The sequence below is a fragment of the Mobula hypostoma genome, chromosome 10 (assembly GCF_963921235.1).
Source record: "Mobula hypostoma chromosome 10, sMobHyp1.1, whole genome shotgun sequence".
In the NCBI taxonomy this organism is placed as follows: Eukaryota; Metazoa; Chordata; class Chondrichthyes; order Myliobatiformes; family Myliobatidae; genus Mobula; species Mobula hypostoma.
The window spans coordinates 42,575,111-42,591,171 of NC_086106.1; the positions used below are offsets into that span (position 1 = coordinate 42,575,111).

The following is a 16,061-nucleotide window of genomic DNA, read 5'->3' on the forward strand; positions in this document are numbered from 1 at the left end:
CAATCCTCACCCCCCATCCTCATCCGCCATCATCATCACCCCATCCTCATCAACCCATCCTCATCACCCCATCCTCACCACCCCCATCCTCACCACCCCCAACCCCATCCTCACCACCCCCATCCCCACCCCATATTCACCACGCCCATTCTCACCCCCATCCTCACCCCCCATCCTCACCCCCCATCCTCACCCCCCCATCCTCACCCCCATCCTCACCCCCATCCTCACCCCCATCCTCACCCACATCCTCACACCCCCATCCTCACCCCCATCCTCACTCCCATCCTCACCCCCCATCCTCACCGCCCCATCCTCACCCGCCCCATCCTCACCTCCACATCCTCACCCCATCCTCACCCCCTCATCCTCACCCCCCATCCTCACCCCCCATCCTCACCCCCATCCTCACCCCCCATCCTCACCACCCCCATCCTCACCACCCACCCCCATCCTCACCACCCACCCCCATCCTCACCCCATATTCACCATGCCCATCCTCACCCCCCCATCCTCACCCCCCATCCTCACCACCCCATCCTCACCCCCCATCCTCACCCCCATCCTCACCCCCATCCTCACCCCTTCCTCACCCCATCCTCACCCCCCAGCCTCACCCCCCATCCCCACCCCCCTAGCCTCACCCCCCATCCCCACCCCCATCCTCACCATCCCCATCCCCACCCCTCCATCCTCACCATCCCCATCCTCACCCCCATCCTCACCCCCATCCTCACCCCTTCCTCACCCCATCCTCACCCCCCAGCCTCACCCCCCATCCCCACCCCCCTAGCCTCACCCCCCATCCCCACCCCCATCCTCACCATCCCCATCCCCACCCCTCCATCCTCACCATCCCCATCCTCACCACCCTCATCCTCACCACTCCATCCTCACCACCCCATCCTCACATCCCCATCCTCACCCCCATCCTCACCCCCCATCCTCACCCCCATTCTCACCCTCATCTCACCCCATCCTCACCCCCCATCCTCACCCCCCAACCTCACCCCCATCCTCACCCCCCCATCCTCACCCCCCCATCCTCAGCCCCCCATCCTCAGCCCCCCATCCTCACCCCCATCCTCACCCATTCCTCACCCCCATCCTCACCCCCATCCTCACACCCCCATCCTCACCCTCATCCTCGCCCCCATCATCGCCCCCATCCTCACCCCCATCCTCACCCCCAATCCTCTCCCCCATCCTCTCCCCATCCTCTCCCCCATCCTCACCCCCATCCAAACCCACCATCCTCACCCCCCATCCTCACCTCCCATCCTCACCCCCATCTTCACCCCCATCTTCACCCCCATCTTCATCCCCCATCCTCACCCCCATCCTCACCACCCCCATCCTCACCAACCCCCATCCTAACCCCCATCCTCACCCCCATCCTCACCCCCATCCTCACCACCCCCATCCTCACCACCCCCATCTTCACCCCCCATCCTAACCACCCCCATCCTCACCCACTATCCTCGCCCCCCATCCTCACCCGCCATCCTCAACACCCCCCATCCTCACCACACCCAATCCTCACCACCCCCCATCCTCACCCCCACATCCTCACCCACACATCTTCAGCTCCCCATTCTCACCACCCCCATCCTCACCACCCCCATCCTCACCCCCATCCTCACCCCCGCATCCTCACCCCCCATCCTCACCCCCCAACCTCACCCCCCAACCTCACCCCCGATCCTCACCCCCCATCCTCACCTCCTATCTTCCCCACGCCCATCCTCACCCCATCCTCACCACCCCATCCTCACCGCCCATATGCACCCTCATCCTCACCCCAATCCTCACCCCCATCCTCACCCCCAACCTCTCACCCCCATCCTCACCCCCAACCTCTCACCCCCATCCTCACCACCCCATCCTCACCACCCCATCCTCACCACCCCATCCTCACCACCCCATCCTCACCCCCGCATCCTCAACCCCATCCTCATCCCCATCCTCACCCCCAACCTCTCACCCCCAACCTCACCATCCTCAACACCCCCATCCTCGTCCCCCATCCTCACCCCATACTCTCCCCCATCCTCTCCCCATCCTAAGCCCTATCCTCACCACCCCCATCCTCACCCACTATCCTCACCCCCCCATTTTCACCCGCCCATTTTCAACCATTTTCACCCCCCCATCCTCACCCCCCATTCTCACCCCCATCCTAACCCCCATCCTCACCACCCCCATCCTCACCCCCATCCTCACCTCATCCTAACCCCTATCCTCACCACCTCCATCCTCACCCACTATCCTCGCCCCCATCCTCACCGCCCCAGATCCTCACCACCCCTCATCCTCACCACCCCCACATCCTCACCCCCACATCCTCACCCCCACATCTTCACCCCCCATCCTCAACCCCCCATCCTCACCACCTCCATCCTCACCCCCATCCTCAACCCATCCTCAACCCATCCTCATCCCCATCCTCATCGCCCATCCTCACCACCCCCATCCTCACCCCGCATCCTCACCCCCATCCTCACCACCCCATCCTCACCCCCATCCTCACCCCCCATCCTCACCCCATCCTCACCTCCCATCTTCACCACGCCCATCCTCACCCCCATCCTCACCACCTCATCCTCACCACCCCATCCTCACCCCCCATATGCACCCTCATCCTCACCCCCATCCTCAACCCCAACCTCACCCCCAACCTATCACCCTCATCCTCACCCCCGTCCTCACCCCCGCATCCTCACCCCCCATCCTCACCCCCATCCTCACCCCCATCCTCACCCCCCATCCTCACCCCCCCATCCTCACCCCCCATTCTCACCCCCCATTCTCACCCCCAACCTCACCCCCAACCTCACCCCCAACCTCACCCCAACCTCTCACCCCCATCCTCGTCCCCCATCCTCACCCACTATCCTCACCCCCTTATTTTCACCCGCCCATTTTCACCCGCCCATTTTCACCCGCCCATTTTCACCCCCCATTTTCACCCCCCAGCCTCACCCCCCATCCTCACCCCCCATCCTAACCCCCATCCTCACCACCCCCATCCTCACCTCATCCTAATCCCTATCCTCACCACCCCCATCCTCACCCACTATTTTCGCCCCCCATCCTCACCACACCCCATCCTCACCACCCCCACATCCTCACCCCCACATCCTCACCCCCCATCCTCACCACCCCCATCCTCACCCCATCCTCAACCCATCCTCATCCCCTTCCTCATCACTCATCCTCACCACCCCCATCCTCACCCCCCATCCTCACCCCCCATCCTCACCCCCCATCCTCGCCCCCTCATCCTCACCCCCATCCTCACTCCTCATCCTCACCCCCATCCTCACCCCGCATCCTCACCCCGCATCCTCACCCCCCATCCTCACCACCCCATCCTCACCCCCAACCTCACCTCCCATCTTCACCACGCCCATCCTCACCCCCCATATGCACCCTCATCACCCCCATCCTCAACCCCAACCTCACCCCCAACCTCACCCCCAACCTATCACCCCCATCCTCACCCCCCCATCCTCACCCCCGCATCCTCACCCCCGCATCCTCACCCCCCATCCTCACGCCCCCATCCTCACCCCCCATCCTCACCCCGCATCCTCACCCCGCATCCTCACCCCCGCATCCTCACCATCCTCACACCCTCATCCTCACCACCATCCTCACCACCCCATCCTCACCCCGCATCCTCATCCCCCCATCCTCATCCCCCCATCCTCAACCCCATCCTCAACCCCAACCTCAACCCCAACCTCAACCCCAACCTCACACCCAACCTCTCACCCCAACCTCTCACCCCAACCTCTCACCCCCAACCTCTCAACCCAAACTCACCCGCAACCTCTCACCTCCATCCTCACCCCAGCATCCTCACCCCCCCTTCCTCACCCCCCCATCCTCACCCCCCATCCTCACCCCCAACCTCTCACCCCCAACCTCTCACCCCATCCTCAACACCCCCATCCTCGCCACCCATCCTCACCCCCCATCCTCACCCCATCCTAAGCCCCATCCTCAACACCCCCATCCTAAGCCCCATCCTCAACACCCCCATCCTCGCCCCCCATCCTCGCCCCCATCCTCACCCCATCCTCAACATCCTCGCCCCCCCATCCTCACCCCCATCCTAACCCCACATCCTCGCCCCCTATCCTCACCACCATCGTAAACCCCATCCTCACCCCCATCCTCAACACCCCCATCCTCAACACCCCCATCCTCGCCCCCCCATCCTCACCCCCATCCTCACCCCCATCCTCACCTCCATCCTAACCCCACATCCTCGCCCCTATCCTCACCCCCATCCTCGCCACCATCCTAACCCCATCCTAACCCCCCATCCTCACCCCCTATCCTCACCCCACCATCCTCACCCCCCCATCCTCACCCCCCCATCCTCACCCCCATCCTCGCCCGCCATCCTCACCCCCATCTTCACCCCCCATCTTCACCCCCCATCCTCACCCCCCCATCCTCACCCCCATCCTCGCCCCCCATCCTCGCCCGCCATCCTCACCCCCATCTTCACCCCCCATCCTCACCCCCATCCTCAACCCCCCCATCCTCACCCCCCCATCCTCACCCCCCCATCCTCACTCCCCCATCCTCACCACCCCTTCAGGGGTGTGCAATCTGCCGCTCTCGGCCCTTATCTCACATTCTCTTCCTCTCTTTCTTCTTCCCTCTCCTCTCTCCCTCCCTCCCTCCCACTCACTACCCCCTTCCCTGCTCACTCTCCGTCTCTGACCCTCACCCTCACACTTTGACCCCCGCCCCCCACTCCCTGACCCCAGGAGAGCGTCTCTCAGATCCGTCCGCTGCTGCTGAGTGGAGCGGGTCTGCGGCCGAGCGGGGTGGGGGTGTCACTGGGCCCCGAGCTCCGGACCCCCGGCCTACACTGTCCCCACGGCCCACGGGACAACGTCAGCTGCCTCTTCGTCACCTCTATTGTCTTCATCCCCCTGGGGCTGCTGCTGATCCTCTGCCTGTTACAGAGAAAGGAAGCATGAGGGAGGGGGGAGGGAGAGGGGAGTGGCAAGGACCCAGAGTCTGAACTCGGTCCCACGTCCCCCACCCCCTCTCTGAGACCACGGACCGTCACATGTCCCATGACCATGTCCCACCCCCTCTCTGAGTCTATGGACCATCACACGTCCCCTGACCGTGTCCCACCCCCTCTCTGAGACCACCGACCATCACACGTCCCCTGACCGTGTCCCACCCCTCTCTGAGACCACGGACCATCACACGTCCCCTGACAGTGTCCCATTTCCCCCACCCCCCCTCTGAGACCACGGACCGTCACACGTCCCATGACCATGTCCCACCCCCTCTCTGAGTCCATGGACCATCACACGTCCCCTGACTGTGTCCCGTCCCTCCTGACCCCCTCTCTGAGACCATGGACTGTCACACGTCCCCTGACCATGTCCCACCCCCTCTCTGAGTCCATGGACCATCACACGTCCCCTGACTGTGTCCCACCCCCTCTCTGAGTCCATGGACCATCACACGTCCCCTGACCGTGTCCCACCCCCTCTCTGAGACCACCGACCATCACACGTCCCCTGACCGTGTCCCACCCCTCTCTGAGACCACGGACCATCACACGTCCCCTGACAGTGTCCCATCTCCCCCACCCCCCCTCTGAGACCACGGACCGTCACACGTCCCATGACCATGTCCCACCCCCTCTCTGAGTCCATGGACCATCACACGTCCCCTGACTGTGTCCCGTCCCTCCTGACCCCCTCTCTGAGACCATGGACTGTCACACGTCCCCTGACCGTCTTTCATCCCTCCCCACCTGATGATCAGGACTGAGCATCCAGAGAGGAACTGAGGGATGGAGGGGTGAGCCTTTGCCCCCCCCCCACAACACTTCCTCTCCCCTCAGGCCTACAGGAGGCACCTCAAGAGGCAAGAATAAAAAAGGAAATGTTTTATCGTTGACTTTTGGACGGATCCATACGAGTTGGAGAGCAAGGGTGGGGGGTGGGGGCAGACGAGATGGGGGAGTTGCGTCTGCGGTTTGAGAGGTGGCTTAACCCTCTGGTCTGAGCACAAACTATCGGGTACTGGTTTAATGTGAGAGGGGAAGATTTAAAGAGTGCCCCAGGGTGGGGTTGTGTGTGTGTGGATCGAGCTGCCAGAGGGTGGGGTGTGGGTCGAGCTGACCGAGGGTGGGGATGTGGGTCGAGCTGCCCGAGGATGGGGGTGTGTGTGTGTGTGTGGGTCAAGATGCCTGAGTGTTGGGTTGTGTGTGTATGTGTGTGTGTGTGTGTGTGTGTGTGATTCGAGCTGCCCGAGGGGGTGTGTGTGTGTGTGTGTGTGTTGAGCTGCCCGAGGGTGGGGGTGTGGGTCGAGCTGCCCGAGGGTGGGGATGTGAGTCGAGCTGCCCGAGGGTTGGGGTGTGTGTGTGTGGGTCAAGATGCCCGAGTGTGGGGTTGTGTGTGTGGGTCGAGATGTCCAAGGGTGGGGGTGTGTGTGTGGGTCGAGCTGCCCGAGTGTGGGGTTGTGTGTCTGGGTCGAGCTGCCCGAGGGTGGGTGTGTGTGTGTGTGGGTCGAGCTGCCCGAGTGTGGGGTTGTGTGTGTGGGTCGAGCTGCCCGAGGGTGGGGGTGTGGGGGTGTGGATCGAGCTGCCCGAGGGTGGGGGTGTGTGCGTGTGGGTCGAGCTGCCAGAGGGTAGGGGTGTGGTGGTGTGGATCGAACTGCCTGAGGGTGGGGTTGGATGTGTGGATCGAGCTGCGAGAGGGTGGGGGTGTGGGGGTGTGGATCGAGCTGCCTGAGGGTGGGGTTGGGTGTGTGGATCGATCTGCCAGAGGGTGGGGGTGTGAGTGTGTGGGTCGAGCTGCCCGAGGTTGGGGTTGTGTGTGTGTGTGTGGATCGAGCTGCCAGAGGGTGGGAGTGTGGGTCAAGCTGTCCAAGGGTGGGGGTGTGTGTGTGTGTGGGTCGAGCTGCCCGAGGGTGGGGGTGTGTGTGTGTGGGTCAAGATGCCTGAGTGTGGGGTTGTGTGTGTGTGTGTGTGAGTGGGTCGAGCTGCCCGAGGGTGGGGGTGTGTGTGTGTGTGTGTGTGTGGGTCGAGCTGCCCGAGGGTGGGGGTGTGTGTGTGTGTGTGGGGGGTCGAGCTGCCCGAGGGTGGGGGTGTGGGTCGAGCTGACCGAGGGTGGGGATGTTTGTCGAGCTGCCCGAGGGTGAAGGTGTGTGTGTGTGTGGGTCAAGATGCCCGAGGGAGGGGTTGTGTGTGTGGGTCGAGCTGTCCGAGGGTGGGGGTGTGGGGGTGTGGATCGAGCTGCCCGAGGGTGGGGGTGTGGGGGTGTGGGTCGAGCTGCCTGAGGGTGGGGGTGTGTGTGTGTGGGTCGAGCTGTCCGAGGGTGGGTGTGTGTGTGTGGGTCGAGCTGCCCGAGGGTGGGGGTGTGTGTGTGTGTGTGTGTGGGTCGAGCTGCCCGAGGGTGGGTGTGTGTGTGTGTGGGTCAAGATGCCCGAGTGAGGGCTTGTGTGTGTGGGTAGAGCTGCCCGAGGGTGGGGGTGTGTGTGTGTGTGTGGGTCGAGCTGTCCGAGGGTGGGTGTGTGTGTGTGTGTGTGTGTGGGTCGAGCTGCCCGAGGGTGTGTGTGTGTGTGTGTGTGTGTGTGGGTCGAGCTGCCCGAGGGTGTGTGTGTGTGTGTGTGTGTGTGTGTGTGTCGAGCTGCCCGAGGGTGGGGGTGTGTGTGTGTGTGGATCGAGCTGCCCGAGGGTGGGAGTGTGGGGATGTGGATCGAGCTGCCCGAGGGTGGGGGTGTGGGGATGTGGATCGAGCTGTCCGAGGGTGGAGTTGTGTGCGTGTGGATCAAGCTGCCTGAGGGTGGGGTTGGGGGTGTGGATCGAGCTGCCTGAGGGTGGGGTTGGGTGTGTGGATCGAGCTGCCGGAGGGTGGGGGTGTTGGGGTGTGGATCGAGCTGCCGCAGGGTGGGGGTGTGTGCGTGTGGATCAATCTGCCCGAGGGTGGAGGTGTGGCGGTGTGTGTGTGTGTGGGTCGAGCTGCCCGAGGGTGGGGGTGTGTGTGTGTGTGTGTGGGTCGAGCTGCCCGAGGGTGGCTGTGTGTGTGTGTGGGTCAAGATGCCCGAGTGAGGGCTTGTGTGTGTGGGTAGAGCTGCCCGAGGGTGGGGGTGTGTGTGTGTGTGTGTGGGTCGAGCTGCCCGAGGGTGTGTGTGTGTGTGTGTGTGTGTGTGTATCGAGCTGCCCGAGGGTGGGTGTGTGTGTGTGTGTGGATCGAGCTGCCCGAGGGTGGGAGTGTGGGGATGTGGATCGAGCTGCCCGAGGGTGGGGGTGTGGGGATGTGGATCGAGCTGTCCGAGGGTGGAGTTGTGTGCGTGTGGATCAAGCTGCCTGAGGGTGGGGTTGGGGGTGTGGATTGAGCTGCCGGAGGGTGGGGGTGTTGGGGTGTGGATCGAGCTGCCGCAGGGTGGGGGTGTGTGCGTGTGGATCGATCTGCCCGAGGGTGGGGGTGTGGGGGTGTGGATCAAGCTGCCCGAGGGTGGGGGTGTGGGGGTGTGGATCGAGCTGCCCGAGGGTGGGGGTGTGGGGATGTGGATCGAGCTGCCCGAGGGTGGGGGTGTGGGGGTGTGGTTCGAGCTGTCCGAGGGTGGGGGTGTGTGCGTGTGGATCGAGCTGCCGGAGGGTGGGGGTGTGTGTGTGTGGATCGAGCTGCCCGAGGGTGGGGGTGTGGTGGTGTGGATCGAGCTGCCCGAGGGTGGTGGTGTGGAACGAGCTGACTGAGGTGCCGGAGGGTGGGGGTGTGGATCGAGCTGCCCGAGGGTGGGGGTGTGTGCGTGTGGATCGAGCTGCCCGAGGGTGGGGGTGTGGTGGTGTGGATCGAGCTGCCGGAGGGTGGGGGTGTGGGGGTGTGGATCGAGCTGCCCGAGGGTGGGGGTGTGTGCGTGTGGATCGAGCTGCCGGAGGGTGGGGGTGTGGGGGTGTGGATCGAGCTGCCCGAGGGTGGTGGTGTGGAACGAGCTGACTGAGGTGCCGGAGGGTGGGGGTGTGGAACGAGCTGACTGAGGGTGGGGTTGTGTGCGTGTGGATCGAGCTGCCCGAGGGTGGGGGTGTGGTGGTGTGGATCGAGCTGCCGGAGGGTGGGGGTGTGGGGGTGTGGATCGAGCTGCCCGAGGGTGGGGGTGTGGGGGTGTGGTTCGAGCTGTCCGAGGGTGGGGGTGTGTGCGTGTGGATCGAGCTGCCGGAGGGTGGGGGTGTGTGTGTGTGGATCGAGCTGCCCGAGGGTGGGGGTGTGGGGGTGTGGATCGAGCTGCCCGAGGGTGGGGGTGTGGGGGTGTGGATCGAGCTGCCCGAGGGTGGGAGTGTGGGGATGTGGATCGAGCTGCCCGAGGGTGGGGGTGTGGGGATGTGGATCGAGCTGTCCGAGGGTGGAGTTGTGTGCGTGTGGATCAAGCTGCCTGAGGGTGGGGTTGGGTGTGTGGATCGAGCTGCCTGAGGGTGGGGTTGGGGGTGTGGATCGAGCTGCCGGAGGGTGGGTGTGTGTGTGTGTGTGTGGGTCGAGCTGCCCAAGGGTGGGGGTGTGTGTGTGGGTCAAGATGCCCGAGTGTGGGGTTGTGTGTGTGGGTCGAGATGTCCGAGGGTGGGGGTGTGTGTGTGTGTGTGTGTGTGTGTGTGTGGGTCGAGCTGCCCGAGGGTGTGGGTGTGTGTGTGTGTGTGTGTGTGGGGGGGGGTCGAGCTGACCGAGGGTGGGGATGTTTGTCGAGCTGTCCGAGGGTGGGGGTGTGTGTGTGTGGGTCGAGCTGCCCGAGGGTGGGGGTGTGTGTGTGTGTGTGGGGGTCGAGCTGCCCGAGGGTGGGGGTGTGGGGGTGTGGATCGAGCTGACCGAGGGTGGGGGTGTGGGTCGAGCTGCCCGAGGGTGAAGGTGTGTGTGTGTGTGGGTCAAGATGCCCGAGAGTGGGGTTGTGTGTGTGGGTCGAGCTGCCCGAGGGTGGGGGTGTGGGGGTGTGGATCGAGCTGCCCGAGGGTGGGGGTGTGTGTGTGTGGGTCGAGCTGCCCGAGGGTGGGGGTGTGTGTGTGTGGATCGAGCTGCCCGAGGGTGGGGGTGTGTGCATGTGAATCGAGCTGCCGGAGGTTGGGGGTGTGGGTCAAGATGCCCAAGTGAGGGGTTGTGTGTGTGGGTCGAGCTGTCCGAGGGTGGGGGTGTGGGGGTGTGGATCGAGCTGCCCGAGGGTGGGGGTGTGGGGTGTGGGTCGAGCTGCCTGAGGGTGGGGGTGTGTGTGTGTGGGTCGAGCTGCCCGAGGGTGTGTGTGTGTGTGTGTGTGTGTGTGTGTGTGTGTCGAGCTGCCCGAGGGTGGGTGTGTGTGTGTGTGTGTGTGTGGGTCGAGCTGCCCGAGGGTGGGGGTGTGTGTGTGTGTGTGTGGGTCGAGCTGCCCGAGGGTGGGGTTGTGTGTGTGGATCGAGCTGCCGGAGGGTGGGTGTGTGGGGTGTGGATCGAGCTGCCCGAGGGTGGGGGTGTGTGCGTGTGGATCGAGCTGCCCGAGGGTGGGGGTGTGGGGGTGTGGATCGAGCTGCCCGAGGGTGGGGGTGTGGGGGTGTGGATCGAGCTGCCCGAGGGTGGGGGTGTGGGGGTGTGGATCGAGCTGCCCGAGGGTGGGGGTGCGGGGGTGTGGATCGAGCTGCCCGAGGGTGGGGGTGTGGGGGTGTGGATCGAGCTGTCTGAGGGTGGGGGTGTGTACGTGTGGATCGAGCTGCCGGAGGGTGGGGGTGTGTGCGTGTGGATCGAGCTGCCGGAGGGTGGGGGTGTGGGGGTGTGGATCGAGCTGCCTGAGGGTGGGGTTGGGTGTGTGGATCGAGCTGCCGGAGGGTGGGGGTGTGGGGGTGTGGATCGAGCTGCCTGAGGGTGGGGTTGGGTGTGTGGATCAAGCTGCCGGAGGGTGGGGGTGTGGGTGTGTGGATCGAGCTGCCTGAGGGTGGGGGTGTGTGTGTGTGATCGAGCTGCCGGAGGGTGGGGGTGTGGGGGTGTGGGGGTGTGGATCGAGCTGCCCGAGGGTGGGGGTGTGGGGGTGTGGATCGAGCTGCCTGAGGGTGGGGTGTGGGTGTGTGGATCGAGCTGCCGGAGGGTGGGGGTGTGGGGGTGTGGATCGAGCTGCCCGAGGGTGGGTGTGTGGGGGTGTGGATCGAGCTGTCTGAGGGTGGGGTTGGGTGTGTGTATCGAGCTGCCGGAGGGTGGGGGTGTGGGGGTGTGGATCGAGCTGCCCGAGGGTGGGGGTGTGTGCGTGTGGATCGAGCTGCCCGAGGGTGGGGGTGTGGTTGGAGCTGACGGGGGGTGGGGGTGTGGATCGAGCTGCCGGAGGGTGGGGCTGTGGGGGTGTGGATCGAGCTGCCCGAGGGTGGGGGTGTGGATCGAGCTGCCGGAGGGTGGGGGTGTGGGGGTGTGGATCGAGCTGCCGGAGTGTGGGGGTGTGGATCGAGCTGCCCGAGGGTGGGGGTGTGGGGGTGTGGATCGAGCTGCTGGAGGGTGGGGGTGTGGGTCGAGCTGCCAGAGGGTGGGGGTGTGGGGGTGTGTGTCGAGCTGCCCGAGGGTGGGGCTGTGGGTTGAGCTGCCCGAGGGAGGGTGTGTGTGTGTGTGTGGGTGTGTGTGTGTCAAGATGCCCGAGGGTGGGGTTGTGTGTGTGGATCGAGCTGCCGGAGGGTGGGGGTGTTGGGGTGTGGATCGAGCTGCCCGAGGGTGGGGGTGTGTGCGTGTGGATCGAGCTGCCCGAGGGTGGGGGTGTGGGGGTGTGGATCAAGCTGCCCGAGGGTGGGGGTGTGGGGGTGTGGATCGAGCTGCACGAGGGTGGGGGTGTGGGGGTGTGGATCGAGCTGCCCGAGGGTGGGGGTGTGGGGATGTGGATCGAGCTGCCCGAGGGTAGGGGTGTAGGGGTGTGGATCGAGCTGTCTGAGGGTGGGGGTGTGTACGTGTGGATCGAGCTGCCGGAGGGTGGGGGTGTGTGCGTGTGGATCGAGCTGCCGGAGGGTGGGGGTGTGGGGGTGTGGATCGAGCTGCCTGAGGGTGGGGTTGGGTGTGTGGATCGAGCTGCCGGAGGGTGGGGGTGTGGGGGTGTGGATCGAGCTGCCTGAGGGTGGGGTTGGGTGTGTGGATCAAACTGCCGGAGGGTGGGGGTGTGGGTGTGTGGATCGAGCTGCCTGAGGGTGGGGTTGGGTGTGTGGATCGAGCTGCCGGAGGGTGGGGGTGTGGGGGTGTGGATCGAGCTGCCGGAGGGTGGGGGTGTGGGGGTGTGGATCGAGCTGCCGGAGGGTGGGGGTGTGGGGGTGTGGATCGAGCTGCCGGAGGGTGGGGGTGTGGGGGTGTGGATCGAGCTGCCCGAGGGTGGGGGTGTGGGGGTGTGGATCGAGCTGCCGGAGGGTGGGGGTGTGGGGGTGTGGATCGAGCTGCCGGAGGGTGGGGGTGTGGGGGAGTGGATCGAGCTGCTGGAGGGTGGGGATGTGGGGGTGTGGATCGAGCTGCCCTAGGGTGGGGGTGTGGGGGTGTGGATTGAGCTGCCGGAGGGTGGGGGTGTGGGCGTGTGGATCGAGCTGCCGGAGGGTGGGGGTGTGGGGGTGTGGATCGAACTGCCCGAGGGTGGGGGTGTGGGGGTGTTGATCAAGCTGCCGGAGGGTGGGCGTGTGGGTGTGTGGATCGAGCTGCCTGAGGGTGGGGTTGGGTGTGTATCGAGCTGCCTGAGGGTGGGGGTGTGGATCGAGCTGCCCGACGGTGGGGGTGTGGGGGTGTGGATCGAGCTGCCGGAGGGTGGGTGTGTGTGTGTGTGGATCGAGCTGCCCGAGGGTGGGGGTGTGTGTGTGTGGATCGAGCTGCCCGAGGGTGGGGGTGTGTGCATGTGAATCGAGCTGCCGGAGGTTGGGGGTGTGGATCGAGCTGCCAGAGGGTGGGGCTGTGTGCATGTGGATCGAGCTGCCCGAGGGTGGGGGTGTGGGGGTGTGGATTGAGCTGCCGGAGGGTGGGGGTGTGGGAGTGTGGATCGAGCTGCCAGAGGGTGTGTGTGTGTGTGTGTGTGTGTGTGTGTGTGTGTGTGTGTGTGTCGAGCTGCCTGAGGGTGGGGGTGTGTGTGTGTGCGTCGAGCTGCCCAAGGGTGTGTGTGTGTGTGTGTGTGTGTGTGTGTGTGTGTGTCGAGCTGCCCGAGGGTGTGTGTGTGTGTGTGTGTGTGGGTCGAGCTGCCCGATGGTGGTGTGTGTGTGTGTGGGTCAAGATGCCCGAGGGTGGGGTTGTGTGTGTGGATCGAGCTGCCGGAGGGTGGGGGTGTGGGGGTGTGGATCGAGCTGCCCGAGGGTGGGGGTGTGTGCGTGTGGATCGAGCTGCCCGAGGGTGGGGGTGTGGGGGTGTTGTTCAAGCTGCCCGAGGGTGGGGGTGTGGGGGTGTGGATCGAGCTGCACGAGGGTGGGGGTGTGGGGGTGTGGATCGAGCTGCCCGAGGGTGGGGGTGTGCATCGAGCTGCCCGAGGGTAGGGGTGTAGGGGTGTGGATCGAGCTGTCTGAGGGTGGGGGTGTGTACGTGTGGATCGAGCTGCCGGAGGGTGGGGGTGTGTGCGTGTGGATCGAGCTGCCGGAGGGTGGGGGTGTGGGGGTGTGGATCGAGCTGCCTGAGGGTGGGGTTGGGTGTGTGGATCGAGCTGCCGGAGGGTGGGGGTGTGGGGGTGTGGATCGAGCTGCCTGAGGGTGGGGTTGGGTGTGTGGATCAAACTGCCGGAGGGTGGGGGTGTGGGAGTGTGGATCGAGCTGCCTGAGGGTGGGGTTGGGTGTGTGGATCGAGCTGCCGGAGGGTGGGGGTGTGGGGGTGTGGATCGAGCTGCCCGAGGGTCGGTGTGTGGGGGTGTGGATCGAGCTGCCTGAGGGTGGGGTTGGGTGTGTGGATCGAGCTGCCGGAGGGTGGGGGTGTGGGGGTGTGGATCGAGCTGCCCGAGGGTCGGTGTGTGGGGGTGTGGATCGAGCTGCCTGAGGGTGGGGTTGGGTGTGTGGATCGAGCTGCCGGAGGGTGGGGGTGTGGGGGTGTGGATCGAGTTGCCCGAGGGTGGGGGTGTGGATCGAGCTGCCGGAGGGTGGGGCTGTGGATCGAGCTGCCGGAGGGTGGGGCTGTGGGGGTGTGGATCGAGCTGCCCGAGGGTGGGGGTGTGGATCGAGCTGCCGGAGGGTGGGGGTGTGGGGGTGTGGATCGAGCTGCCGGAGTGTGGGGGTGTGGGGGTGTGGATCGAGCTGCCCGAGGGTGGGGGTGTGGGGGTGTGGATCGAGCTGCTGGAGGGTGGGGGTGTGGGTCGAGCTGCCAGAGGGTGGGGGTGTGGGGGTGTGTGTCGAGCTGCCCGAGGGTGGGGCTGTGGGTTGAGCTGCCCGAGGGAGGGTGTGTGTGTGTGTGTGTGGGTCAAGATGCCCGAGGGTGGGGTTGTGTGTGTGGATCGAGCTGCCGGAGGGTGGGTGTGTGGGGTGTGGATCGAGCTGCCCGAGGGTGGGGGTGTGTGCGTGTGGATCGAGCTGCCCGAGGGTGGGGGTGTGGGGGTGTTGTTCAAGCTGCCCGAGGGTGGGGGTGTGGGGGTGTGGATCGAGCTGCACGAGGGTGGGGGTGTGGGGGTGTGGATCGAGCTGCCCGAGGGTGGGGGTGTGCATCGAGCTGCCCGAGGGTAGGGGTGTAGGGGTGTGGATCGAGCTGTCTGAGGGTGGGGGTGTGTACGTGTGGATCGAGCTGCCGGAGGGTGGGGGTGTGTGCGTGTGGATCGAGCTGCCGGAGGGTGGGGGTGTGGGGGTGTGGATCGAGCTGCCTGAGGGTGGGGTTGGGTGTGTGGATCGAGCTGCCGGAGGGTGGGGGTGTGGGGGTGTGGATCGAGCTGCCTGAGGGTGGGGTTGGGTGTGTGGATCAAACTGCCGGAGGGTGGGGGTGTGGGAGTGTGGATCGAGCTGCCTGAGGGTGGGGTTGGGTGTGTGGATCGAGCTGCCGGAGGGTGGGGGTGTGGGGGTGTGGATCGAGCTGCCCGAGGGTCGGTGTGTGGGGGTGTGGATCGAGCTGCCTGAGGGTGGGGTTGGGTGTGTGGATCGAGCTGCCGGAGGGTGGGGGTGTGGGGGTGTGGATCGAGCTGCCCGAGGGTCGGTGTGTGGGGGTGTGGATCGAGCTGCCTGAGGGTGGGGTTGGGTGTGTGGATCGAGCTGCCGGAGGGTGGGGGTGTGGGGGTGTGGATCGAGTTGCCCGAGGGTGGGGGTGTGGATCGAGCTGCCCGAGGGTGGGGGTGTGGATCGAGCTGCCGGAGGGTGGGGCTGTGGATCGAGCTGCCGGAGGGTGGGGCTGTGGGGGTGTGGATCGAGCTGCCCGAGGGTGGGGGTGTGGATCGAGCTGCCGGAGGGTGGGGGTGTGGGGGTGTGGATCGAGCTGCCGGAGTGTGGGGGTGTGGGGGTGTGGATCGAGCTGCCCGAGGGTGGGGGTGTGGGGGTGTGGATCGAGCTGCTGGAGGGTGGGGGTGTGGGTCGAGCTGCCAGAGGGTGGGGGTGTGGGGGTGTGTGTCGAGCTGCCCGAGGGTGGGGCTGTGGGTTGAGCTGCCCGAGGGAGGGTGTGTGTGTGTGTGTGGGTCAAGATGCCCGAGGGTGGGGTTGTGTGTGTGGATCGAGCTGCCGGAGGGTGGGTGTGTGGGGTGTGGATCGAGCTGCCCGAGGGTGGGGGTGTGTGCGTGTGGATCGAGCTGCCCGAGGGTGGGGGTGTGGGGGTGTTGTTCAAGCTGCCCGAGGGTGGGGGTGTGGGGGTGTCGATCGAGCTGCACGAGGGTGGGGGTGTGGGGGTGTGGATCGAGCTGCCCGAGGGTGGGGGTGTGCATCGAGCTGCCCGAGGGTGGGGGTGTGGGGGTGTGGATCGAGCTGTCCGAGGGTGGGGGTGTGTACGTGTGGATCGAGCTGCCGGAGGGTGGGGGTGTGTGCGTGTGGATCGAGCTGCCCGAGGGTGGGGGTGTGGGGGTGTGGATCGAGCTGTCCGAGGGTGGGGGTGTGGGGGTGTGGATCGAGCTGCACGAGGGTGGGGGTGTGGGGGTGTGGATCGAGCTGTCCGAGGGTGGGGGTGTGGGGGTGTGGA

The 16,061-nt window shown here is 65.8% G+C and overlaps 1 protein-coding gene across 3 annotated transcripts in view; it reads left to right on the top strand.

The window, feature by feature from the left end:
• si:ch211-63p21.1 (uncharacterized) overlaps positions 1–16,061 on the top strand; it is a 133,996-nt gene that overhangs the window by 85,809 nt on the left and 32,126 nt on the right. Inside the window, exon 5 of one of the 3 annotated variants that reach the window (XM_063060423.1) lies at positions 4,788–5,939. The exons of the other annotated variants lie outside the window; for them this stretch is intronic. Coding sequence (XP_062916493.1) covers positions 4,788–5,003 — 216 coding nt within the window. The 3' untranslated portion in view covers positions 5,004–5,939. Of the gene's footprint in view, positions 1–4,787; positions 5,940–16,061 lie in introns of those variants that run through there. 3 annotated transcript variants of the gene reach the window in all.